The sequence below is a fragment of the Nothobranchius furzeri genome, chromosome 13 (assembly GCF_043380555.1).
Source record: "Nothobranchius furzeri strain GRZ-AD chromosome 13, NfurGRZ-RIMD1, whole genome shotgun sequence".
NCBI classification, from domain to species: Eukaryota; Metazoa; Chordata; class Actinopteri; order Cyprinodontiformes; family Nothobranchiidae; genus Nothobranchius; species Nothobranchius furzeri.
Window position 1 is genome coordinate 34,103,217 of NC_091753.1, and position 12,936 is coordinate 34,116,152.

Sequence of the window (12,936 nt, forward strand, 5' to 3'; positions counted from 1 at the left end):
CACCCAGCAATGACCAATTGTAAAACCTTTTTTTTTCCAACAGGAACAATAAAATATGCATGTTTGTTTGCTTGATGGATATTTTGACAACCAAAAAGTAAATAAATTAGAAAAGGATGATTTAAGGGTAACAATAACCACTCAACAGTAAGTCAGTAACACCTTCCTTAAAGAGTGTAACATTTAAATAAAAGATGTGAATAAATGTACTAACTGGTTTACTGGTGGAGGAAAACAGTGCACAAGCTACACTTTTTGACTGATATAAAGTAATAGTGAGAAAACGGACCCTTCACTATTTTATACTCAGTTTAGCTCAGGGTACCACTATGTACAGGATAAATGTTTAGTTCTCTAAAACTGTCAACACACAATGCACCATACATTCCAGAGAACAGAATGTATAACCAAGCACCCCAGCAGTGTGTGTGTGTGTGTGTGTGTGTGTGTGTGTGTGTGTGTGTGTGTGTGTGTGTGTGTGTGTGTGTGTGTGTGTGTGTGTGTGTGTGTGTGTGTGTGTGTGTGTGTGTGTGTGTGTGTGTGTGTGTGTGTGTGTGTACCTGTCTTTATAGAAATGTGTCGTTTTTACCATTAATTTCTGGAAATATCCATCAAAATGTTGTTGAAAATGAATGGAACGATGCCCAGTTGTTGAAAAATATTGGCGACTTCATGACATATAACCACGGGTCTGTCTCTGGGCGGCGTCATATTACACGCCATGTTTCCTTCTACGGGAGTCCATGAGGACAAAATCAATTTAGTGATTTGTAACAAACAGTTACAAAACTTTCGCCATTCTTAAATTTTGTTGTTTTACACGTTTACCTCTTCACTTGTTGCCAGTGATGAAAGGGAGTCTGATGTGTTTGTTATTTTGCTCAAGTTTGTACTCCCCGACAGAGCCCTGCACTGAAGCCCTAGGCCCTCAGGTCGGCCCGGACCAACGGCCCGAGGGCCGGGCTTCGGGCCAACAACTGTGTAATTACCTCGGACATGGGCCGGGCACTTTTATTTTTAATCGAATTCATAAAAAAAATAAATGAAACACTTGAACGCAGCAGCACCTGCCTGCTTCTCACGCACCGGCACCGTTAACTCAGTTTATAAATGCACCTATATAAACGAATTCTCAAACTGCTGATTGTAACATGTGCCCCTATTCTAATATGCCATTTTATGTCCACTTTGATGTCAGAAACCATTCGTTTATTCTCATGAAAACAAGCAGCATTCTATTTTTCTGTGAATAAATGCGCTCTGCAGTTCAAAAAAATACAGCATTCATTGCTGTTTTTTTTCTAACTGGAGAGCGCATTTTCAGAGCGGCAGATCAAATTTACAAACGCTAATTGGGGGCGTTTATTTAATCTGCCGTTCTGAAAATGTGCGCTGCAGTTCGAAAAATACAACATTCATTGCTGTTTATTTTGACTTTTAGTTTAGATTAGGTTTAGGCATAGTAAAGCCACTCAAATGAATGACAGGTTCACACAAGCACAAGGATACAAATACAAGTGTGTGTGTTGCTGCTGGCAGCTGCAGAGATTCTCTGCAGGTCTGTGATGTAAATATTATTGTTTCTGTAACTGCACAGTAAACAGGGGGAGGAAGATGAAGACAAAGAGTGTGTGTGTGAGTGGGGGTTACCATGGAACAGAGATTGACTATGTTTACAAGGCACAAGTCTTGTCAACAAACGTCAGCATTTGGGGCAAAGACAGTCCTGTTAACTTAGTGCATCCTCCTCCTTCTGTGCCTCTTAGAGAAAACACACACACACACACACACACACACACACACACACACACACACACACACAGTTGTCGCCATATGAGTTTTCAATGCTCATCCAGTCTCTGACATCACATTTATCTAGTGCTGCCACGATCAGTCGATTCATCACGATGGCGTAGACAAGTATTCTATGAAGTATTTTCTTATCTTGCCTGCTGAGGCACCACTGGTGCTTTCTGCTTGAGGCACATGTTCAGCAGTGGCCATCCGAGCGAGCTGTCATGTCACCGGAAAAAACAAGACATGGCAAGCTGGCAACACAGCTCAAAAGTCGGAGAGTATTTTACAAAGGCAAAAGAGAAGCATGTACTGCGCAAAAACTGCAAAATAGACCTCTCCTTTCGTGAGAGCACAACAGTGATGCACAAGCACCTTAACAAGAAGCACGTCGTGGTGGAGGACAAGGAGGAGCAGTCACCTCTGTAAGCTAATTACCGCTTGTTAGCTGCTAACATCAACATGGAGTTACTTGCATTTATTGCTGTAGCAACAGTAGTGATGGTGACTTTGTTACCTTTAACACACGTATGTCACATTTGCTCTAACATTACAAACGCTGATGATTTATTGTACTGTATCCTGAGACATGATTAGTCAACGAATCACCAAAAAAAATAGAGCTAGTCGACTACTAAAATAATCGGTGGCAGGCCTACATTTTTCATGACTGGAATTGTTGGTCAAGTATTGGTTCAAGCATAATCTGACTGTCCTTAAGGCAAGAGAATCACTATGTTGGTACAAAATATTCTTATTTAAACAATTATTAGATCTGCTTAAGTAGCTGGTGTTGATAACTCCTGTGAGATAACAGCAGATGGCATCATGTACACATTCAGATTTCAACACTCTCAAATACACTCAATTTGTTTTTTATTAAGTTTTATTTCCATTAAACGTATTTATGAGCATAGCCTGGTGTGGGCTAAAGCTACGAAAACAGGCTCTTCTACTGATTGGCTCCTTTGCAGACAACTAAGCTACAAATGCACTTCCTTTATAAAGCTTTCATGTCCCACCCACCTACATTATTAAGGATCCTGTTCCTGTCTATGATAAAATGGAGATTGTTAATTGGTTTAACAAGCATTTTATTTCTTCTGGCACTTTGATGGATTCTCTGAATTCAGTCTCTAAAAATCTGCACAGTCCTTCTGCTCTATACTGGCCAACAACTTAACAATGTTCCTTTTTCTGTGCAGGAGGTGCATACAGCCATTAAAGCACTGATCACAGAAAATCATCAGGACCTGACTTAATAGATCCATATTTCTTGAAACCAGCAGCCAACTTTGTGGCACAGTCTCTCACAAGTCTTTTAAACCTCACATTAGTTATGAAAGAAATTCCCTCAGTGTGGAAATCGGCCTTTTTGTCCCTTTATTTAAATGGAGGAGATCTAACAGTATTTATCTAATTACAGCCCAATATCTAATTTATCTGAGCTGGCTAAAGTAATTTAAGCTCTTGTGAGTGAGCAATTAAAGGAATTTTTAAACACCAATGCCATTATATCTTGAATATCAATGAACAATCAGGCTTTACAAAAACAGACAATACTACCAGGGCGGCACTAGTAAATTATATAAATGTAGCCTTGGACAAAAAACAGCATTGTTTATCCCTTTTATTAGATTTGTCTAAAGCATTCAACACTATTGATCACAGTATTTTAAAACTTAGACTCCTCCAGACAGGACTGTCTGAGAGAGCAGTAGGATGGTTCTCAAATTTCCTCAGTAACAGTGCATTCAATCAGATGGACTTTGTTTTGAGTTTACTACAGTCCACAAGGGGGTGCCACAGGGCTAGGGCTGGGCGATATGGTCTAAAATCAATATCACGATATATTGAGGATTTCACCTCGATAATGATAAATGGACGATAACTACAGGTATGCGCAGAGACAAAAGTTGTCACGTATTACTTTGAGTCACATTTTTACGTGACTCAAGGTGGTACGGTTTCTTAAAGGGACATGAACGTTGCCAACCTACACGTGTCTTTTCATTTTTTTACTATCACATTTACTGACATGGGAAAAATTATCCCGATTAGAGTCAGACATTTCAATAACGATAAATTTTTGATTTATTGCTCAGCCCTACACAGGGCTCAGTGTTTACGGACCACCAGGGGGTGCCACAGGCCTCTGTGTTAGGCCCTCTTTTATTTATCATTTACAATAACAATCCTGGTCTAAACATGACGGATGCAAATCTGCACTTTTATGCTGATGACACAGACATGTATAGCTGTGGTAACACTCTTCTACAAGCCATTGATTCCATGCAAAAAGCCTTTGTTGTTGTCCAGCATTCACTACACCAGCTTAAACTTGTTCTCAATGCAGATAAAACAAAACTCATGTTTCCAATTCAAGAAGGCAGCCTCAAGTGTTAACTTCAGTAACCACACTTGAGGGTGAAGAAATTGCGATGGTCAGAGGTGGACTGGTGGATGTGCCCCGAGCCGCCGTTGCTCGGAGAGCGAGCGGATGCCTACCTGCAGTCCTCTCCAACCCACTTGGAGAAGTTAATACAGAGTGCCCTTCAGAAAGTGTGTAATTAACTAGAAATATGAAATGGGAAAGGTGGAATTAGACAGGACTAAATTAATACATATCATTGAGCCTTTTATAAAAAGAGTGACATTTAAGCCTCATATTTTAGTTGTTCTATTTCATAGCAGCACACCAAAGTCTTGTTGGGACAGCTTTGACAGAAGTGAGGCTCTTTGTTCATCTGAACTGCTGCTGAGCAGAGAATGCATTTAACATCATCATCTGAGACGCTGAAAAATCATTGCTTCTAGATCATTTTTGCCTTCAATCCCAATTCCTCCAGGACAGAGATGTCCAATCCTGGTCCTGGAGAGCCTCTCTCCAGCATGTTTTAGTTGTTTATCTGCTCCAAAACACCTGATTCAATGCCCGAATCATCTGTTCAGCAGCTCATCAAGATCTGTAGAGATCTATTAATCACCTGCTGAATAAAAGCAGATGGGTTAATTTGTTGGTTCAGTAAAAGGTGGCCTTTTCTGAAAAGGAATCATATCAGTGTTGGACTTTGAAATACAAACTCATTAAAACATTTCTCCTTCGCTTGAAGTGTTGTCAAACATAATATTTGATTATTCGACAGAGGATTCAATGGAATATTTTAATACTACAATATTTGATAGCTGCAGCCCAAAACACACACACACACACACACACACACACACTCAGAGGCAGCCTGAACCCTGATGCATTGTGACCGACACACTGCAGTAATAATGAAGAAAACAATCCTGACAGCAAAATAAAAAGTCTGCAGCTAAATGGGTTGTTGTCATTGTGCTCCAACAGCTGATCTGAATATTTTTTGCTCAAGTCTAAAAATAAATGTCCAAACTTATTTATATATTACAAAAAGTAGCTAATTAATGAAAAATGTTCATTATTAACAGATAATAAATACAAATATCCTAAAGCCAACGTCACACACAATGGCAGCAGAAAGGTTTAGCATGCTATTGATACTCAGATTAATAAAGTGACATTTTGCAAGAATCGTTTATTTTAAATAGACTTGATTGCAGACATAAATGTCAAAATGTGCAGATTGAGAAAGAGGAAGTGAAAGACAAAGTCCGTCAGGCAGACGTTTGAGAGTCCGCTCCAGAACAAAACTGGAAACATTTCCTAAACAAACTGTGTTTCCAGAGCCATTAAAAATGAAGTCGAGCTAAAAGTGTTGTCACACAATGAAATAAACAATATTTTAACAGTGTTTTAAAGATGAGGATTAACAGAAGCAGCCTAATAAAACAGCTGTTCTAAGATGGAAGTGTGGTCAAATAAACCGTTCTCATAAACGTCCTAAAATGCGTTTATTTTTGGAAGTGTCTACTTTCACTATTATGGTAAGTTACCAGGCTTCAGTGAATCAAAACAATGCATCTGTTACTGCAGGGACAAAAGGACACTGGGCAAATGTTCACTTATTTGCTTCAACCATTGTTTAGCCCTCCATAACAGTAGTCTCCCAGCTTTATGTCAGTCACAACTTTATGAAATTTTGAGCTGAAGGGGATGATAAATTCTGGGTAACTCTGCACCTGCTCCCATTACCCACTTCCTCTGAGGACAACCTGATAGTATCGTTTGGCGGGGGAGTTTGGCAGAGAGATGAGTCACTTTTTAGACTACTCGATGGGTTTCCTCATTATAAAGCTGCTTGTATGAGCAAACACACAAGAACTGCCATCTGTTTGTTCATAATGCTTCTACTTTGACCCATTAATCACACATTAACCAAGCACCGACTACATCCAACTGATGCAACAGCTGATTTTCTGTCCACTCTAAATAAACCAACATACTTCATTTTTAGGTGAAAATAATGTGTCAGAAAACATAAGTAACAGAATAACAATCTTCATAATGGGTATCCATGGCAACACGTGTAAGGGTACAGATCTCCTTCAGAAAGCAATAAATCTGACTGATCACAAACTAGAGACAAACAGCTCATTTGAAACATGGATGATCTTTATAGAATGGTGAACTGAAAGCTAAATGATTAAAGTGATTTGCATTAACTTGTTAAAGGAAGACTAGACAGTTTTGATTTGCTTTTAGCACCCCCTAGTGTCCTTTTATTAGAACCAAAAGCAAAACGTATCTCCTTGCCGTGCGCTGGTCTTTTTAACACCTTAATCTAACAACTGAAATGTCTCCACAGCCTTCATTAGTGTCCACCGGAGTGATGCATCACTAAATTAAATAAACCAGTTGTGTTCATGACCTAAAACATGCAGGAAACATGTCAGCTCACTTTTTGTCTAAGTCCAACAGACTCTGAACAGACGGCACTCTGAAGTTGCAAATGCCGTACTCTGGCCACAGAGAGCAGTGGAGGTCTGCATGATGTTTCATTAACCCCGTAAGGGTCAATTTAGCACAAACTGGCTCAAGAAAATGATTTTAAAATATGAAAAGTCTGCTTAGTATCCCTTGAAGATATTTTAGACAAATATTTAAATAATTAAATGAAAGTGTCATAATATACTGATACATTTCCAACATGGCATCTGATCCTGTAGCTGGAAGAAATACAGATCAAACTATTTATTTTTAAATGTTAAAAATAATTAGAAGAAACACAAAGTTTATTAACTAAATCCAATAATTATTAATAATTATTAATTAATAATTCCTGACTCTAAACCACATAGATGCATAACACGTAATAATAAAAACAACCTTGTGAGGAAAACATGAATGAAGCCAGATTCTTCTAAGTTCTGACAAATATTGCAGTTTTGATGTGACATGCCCTTTCTACTGGAAACATGTCGGCATTTAGTGTTTGTGACCTTGAACAGGTTTGGTGAACAACCAAGTATTTGTGTAGAAAAAAATCAACGATTGGGAAGCATTCAAAAACGTGTTGTCAACAAGCAAAAGGTTAAAATTTAAAGTGATTTTCCAACTTCCTAAATGATTGTGTGCCACTAGAATAAGGTTTTGTGCATCTGGATGTGGAGCAAAGCTATAAAACAACTTGAACGTGGAACTGAAACAACATCCGAACTTAAAGCAGTTCAAACAGAAGTCTAAAGGTATGGTGATCATGGGACATGAAGATTCAATTCAATTCAATTCAAAAATACTTTATTAATCCCAGAGGGAAATTAGAGTTTCAGTACACACAATTCTGAGATAGATACATGACAAGAATTGGTGACTGTGGTCATTTGCAACCCGAGTCGCGCTACCTTAATAGAGATCAGAGGGTTTATATGAGGAAAGAGTCAGGGGGAGGGGAAAAGGGCACTTCAGAGTTACCCTCAACAGAGAGGGTAGCTTTGCTATGCAAAAAAACACCTCAGACAGATATGCACACAGACTTCCGACATTACACAACATAAGTGTCCACTAGGTGGGGAGGTAGGGTTGGGACTCTCCTCACTTCAGTGCGTGCAGCCGCATGGAGCAGCACTCATCACCTCTGTTTGGACTGGGGAGGGAGATAATGGGTTAGAGGGCACACTGACTCCAAGATACGGTTCCACGGCCTTCACCGGTCACAGTCCCACCCAGGCTAGGATAGGGAGAAAGAGTTTCCATAGCGACGGCAGCATTCCACATTTCTTCTGAGAGGGGAGTTTTCACTTCAGCCTCACAGGCTCAAGGGCACCAGATTCAGATAAGAATTGTTTGGGGACAGGCAGAGATAATTTCCTCTCTGCCTTAGAGTTCTGTTGGTCTTCAACCCCTCTAGATCCAATAATGGCGTAATTAATCTATCCCAATCCGTGCTGATCCATCCACTCGCTCCTTGATGGAATCCACCTTCTGTGCCAGAGCCTGAATCTCAGCCAAAGTTCCAAGCTTACGACTCATCTCGACAATTATATGAGTTTGTGCGTTCACAGCATGATGCATTCCATCCCTGAGCTCCGGGATTAGGGCTGTCGCAGTTGAGGAATTCCCCCTGCGGTGATTCAGGGTGGCTTAATATTGCGGTGTGCGATATTATTGCAGCCCTTTTTTAATTGCAGTACTATCTAAACATAATGTTTACACATTTAAAAAAGGTTAAAAATTGCCGTGCCTTCTTTTATAACACTTTACTGAATGCAGATCAAAGGACGCACTATCATTTCACTTTCACACACACGAATGACGGTGATTTATAGCTCGGTCACGTCCTTGTTGCCTACAAGGAAAACCAGCATGTTAACCATATACGGTTTGAGAGAGGATCTGAGAGGGGTGGCAACATTTCCAGCAACACTGAAAACCCTCTCAGATGGTGCGCTCGTTGCACTAACGTACACGTACATGCGTGCGACTCTGGCGAGCAAAGGGAATCTCTCCCGGTTGTTGCTCCACCATGTCAGGGGGGTTTCTTTAGGGTGGATGCATTCCTCCTGCAGGTAGCGAGTGAGCTCCAGCTCGGCTCAAACTCTTTTCGGGACGGTTGCAGAAGCAGTGCTTGTCCGGGACTTCAGCAGGTCTCCGAGCGTTTTTTTTTTTTTTGCCGCTGGTGGGAGCTCTGTCTCGGCCAAGGACCCTGGCTGCGCAGCAGCTGACGTACTGAAAACCAAAGTGCTCCCAAAGGAGCGAAGTAACGTTTCGTTATGATACCAGTGCAGCCATCCTTCTCAACATGCATCATTGAGTTGAACCAAGTTCAGTAATCGCGGTGGCCCATGATGCAGCGCGGTGGGCTTCTTCATATTGCGATATTTCATTTTTGCGGTTACCGCGACAGCCCTATCCGGGATTGAGCCAATATTCCTCGAAAGCTCGTTAATTTTCCGGTAAGCCGGGTAATCGCTCAGGCCAAACAGCAGGAATCCCGACACCAAAACGACGAATATCCAAACATCTTCAGAATCCTCTACAGACAGTTGAGAGAGGCAGATCAGGTTCCACTGTTTCCAGGAGTCCATGATATGCCCAGCTGGCTCTGTCCCAGAGGGGCATCCGGGAGCCCCTTCTCCAGTTCTCATCGTTGAAAAAATTTTGTCAATCGCATTGAGAGACCAACTGACCAGATCCATTTTCAATAATTTCCAGTTTCCAGAAAAAATGCAGAAAGCGCCACGCACACAAGACAGGACAAAGAGCCTTGGGATAAGGAGGGAGGGAGAGGAGAAAAAAGCGTCTGTACTCTCCAAGAGCCGGAAGATGGAGCGGGCATTTGGATTTCTGTCTGTTTGGTTGATGCTTCATGCTTGTTGAGGCTGTGTGCATGTGTTTGCTGTAAGTTAAATTGAATGCATTCATTTAAAAAAATTACTCCCTCATAAAACAAAGAGTTGGTAAAAAATACTTCTGTGTCAAATTACTGATTTAAGGTAAAAACTACTACAGTGACATTTCAGCTGACAGTATGAGATAAAGGAAGTGTTACTGGACACACACACACACACACACACACACACACACACACACACACACACACACACACACACACACACACACACACACACACACACACACACAGGGCTACATGATAGCACACAGGCTGAGCTCATGACTAAAAACAGCCCGATGTTCAGTGATTAAAATCTTTTCACACCTCTTGTAATTTAAGCTGCCTTCCCAGGAAGTACTTTTACTTAACAGTGCAGCTTTATTAGTGAAGCATGCTGTCTGACTAGATAATGCTTCAGCTTGAGCGAAAGTGAACAGGAGTCATTTCTGCTTAAAAAACATTATTCATAGAGTTGCTCCTTTCTAAAATAACACATATTTTGCAAAATTGGTGCACATGCGCCTTGACTGGGTATTAAGTTGGGAAAAAACTCAATGTCACAATTTTTGAAACATTTTTACTCCTTTTTATTCATTTTGCTGGCCGCTTGAATCCTAGTTCTCTTTTTTTTACCTATAAATATTAAATATTTACACCATTTTATCTGCACAACAATCATTACAGTTCTATTTTTTAACAATTATTCTATTTGTCAGCTGACCAAATTGTGAAATCAATGCAAATTAAGTAAAAATTATTATTATTTGAAAAAAAAAATAAGACCTACAGGAAACGGAATTAAATTAAAAAGATGGTTATTTCACCTTCAAAATAATTAGTAGGACAGAATATCAAGCACATTTTTAGCAAACACCAACAAACAACACTAAACAACTAAACAATAAATTACATATTTTATTGATCAATGTTAATAAAGGGAAGAGGCAGGAATAAAAAAGGAAACAAATAAAAGCCCAGAACTCTAGCAAACTGACCTACGTGTTGTAAGGAAATACAGAAAAACAAATAGTCATCACTGTTTGTCCTCAACAGAACACTGCAAAGGCTTCTGGGTAAACAGATGTCAGACTAACTGCGCAGTCTTCAGCCATGGGTTGTGTTAATAAAAGCACGCATAATAGACAAGAGCTTGTGCTACATAAATAATTATTAATTATGTAAGTCAAGATGCAAGGAAATCAGTTTGATCTGAGTCCTGTGAGACTCAGCACGTGAAAATAATTATTATTTAACAATCTAAAAGAAAATGTTATCAAGGAAAAAATTGTGGGTATCATTTCTGTGGCCAACTGCTTCAGCTCAAGCAGCCAGCCACAAGAGCAAACATGTTAAAATAAAGCCAGAAATGTTAGAAAAAACAATGTCCTGGTGGTGTACATCTATAAACACAGGCAGAAACTCAACAAAGCATGGGGGTAAACTCCTAGATAGGGGATATAGGTCAAACCAAAGTCAGGGCACAGAGTCATGTGGCTTTTAGTTTCCTGCATCTGTGTAATCTGCCAATACATTTGTTTTGTGTTTGCAGAGGCACAACAAAGCTAGAGGTACGATTTTCTTTAACTGTTCCTCCTCTTCAACACATCCTGAGCTCTTTTAAAGGAATCTCCTACCATGGACAAGCACCATCATTGGTGATCTTCTCAGTCCCTACACCCCCAGCAGGTCCCTGAGGCCCAGTGACCAAAGCCTACTGGTTGTGCAGCGCACCAGGCTAAAGACCAAATGTGACAGATCATTTACTGCTGTGGCCCCCAGACTCTGGAACTCTCTCCCCCTGAGCCTGGGATCAGTGGACTCAGTGGTCTCCTTTAAAAAGCAGCTGAAAACTCACCTGTTCAGGCTAATTTTTGCATGACCTTCATCACCCTTTTCTGTTCTTTTTACTAATTCCACTGATTTTCCTCTAATTAATTCTCTCTCTCTCACTTTCCCTTCCTTTTAAATAACGTTTCCCCTCATTTTTATGATATTTCATTCATTTAAAAAAAGTTTTTATTTAATTTTGTTCTTGTGAAGCACCTCGTGATTTTTTTTTCACTTTCCTTCATTTTTATACACAAGTAAATAAAGTCCCAAGTCAGGCTTAACTATTCATGCACATTATTGTCACCTTTCACACATTGGCACACTTTCTTATGGAAACATTCAGACACCACCTAAATTCACCACTTATCTTATATGAGCTCTAAATTATACCCCAAGAGAGGGGCTTCAACCCTGGGTTTCATTCATCTTCACAGCCACTCAGGTTTAGTGCTCAGAGGCCACAGGACCACTGCAGCTGAGGAGATCCGTGTAAAAGACACACACACACACACACACGCACGCACGCACGCACGCACACACAGTTCTGTGCCATGCTGGAGTTTCTCTGCAGGCTCATTTCCCTTCAGGGGAAAGTAAACACTGGATTCACTACAATTTGATCACACTGGTTGGTGCCAGTTTAAAAATAACTTATACAAGCCCAGCTTGAACAATAACACCAGCCTTTAACTCAAAACTTTACACTCCCTCTGTGAAGGTAGTCTTAGACAGAAGTAAACAAAAGGACTCACAGCACACACAAAGCGTAAGCTCCGTTGACACTCTCGCTGTCCCGCACCAGAAAGCTGCCGTCTCTCCCCGATCGCGCGAGCAGCTCCTCGGCAGCAGCACGGCTGAGGTCCCGGTGATACCACATCGGCGGTGTGGGCCCCAGCGGAGAGCCCCCTCCACCACCTCCCCCGGCCATGGCCACAGCCCTTCAAAAACACCGGGTTCAACTCTCCGACAAAAACCCAAACAGCCCTCGTCCTCCAAACAAGAAAGAAAAAAGAATCCAACCACAGAGGAGAAGAGAGGGAGAACCGCCGAAAAGTTACCGTTTTATCCCAACCGAAGAAAGTTAGCGGCGAAGGCAGGGCTTGTTACAAGTTGTTCATTTGTGAAGTTGCGCTGTTAGCGGCTGTTTCTCTCGGTGGGTTCATGAAAGGCGCAACACCCAGCTCTTTCGCTTCCCAGTCCCACGGAAATCAGAGTATACAAATCCTCAGTGGAGACAGCGCAGGAACGGAGAACAGGAGAACAACAGTCAGCGGCAATGGAGGGTTAAATCACCGCTTCCGGTCGGGATTTTCAGAATAAGACAATTTAATTTTTCACATGGAATGAATGGGTGTTTTAAAACGCAGGATGTTTTATTTTAGATCTAACTAAAGCTAACTTGACACAGAGGCTACAGTAATGTGGACTTGAAGTGAAAACAACTCATTTTATGTAAGTTTCAGGCCACTTAAATTTCTTAGTTTGTGTTTATCTGCACAAAGATAAAAGTTAAATAATGAAAACACTTGACTATACAACTGTAATTTAGCTAAAA

General features: G+C 40.7%; 1 protein-coding gene across 1 annotated transcript in view; it reads right to left on the minus strand.

Moving 5' to 3' along the window:
• inppl1a (inositol polyphosphate phosphatase-like 1a) overlaps positions 1–12,529 on the minus strand; it is a 33,197-nt gene extending 20,668 nt beyond the window's left edge. The window contains exon 1 of the mRNA XM_015951730.3: positions 12,134–12,529. Coding sequence (XP_015807216.1) covers positions 12,134–12,309 — 176 coding nt within the window. The 5' untranslated portion in view covers positions 12,310–12,529. The remainder of the gene's footprint in view (positions 1–12,133) is intronic.
• Between the last annotated feature and the right edge of the window lie 407 nt (positions 12,530–12,936).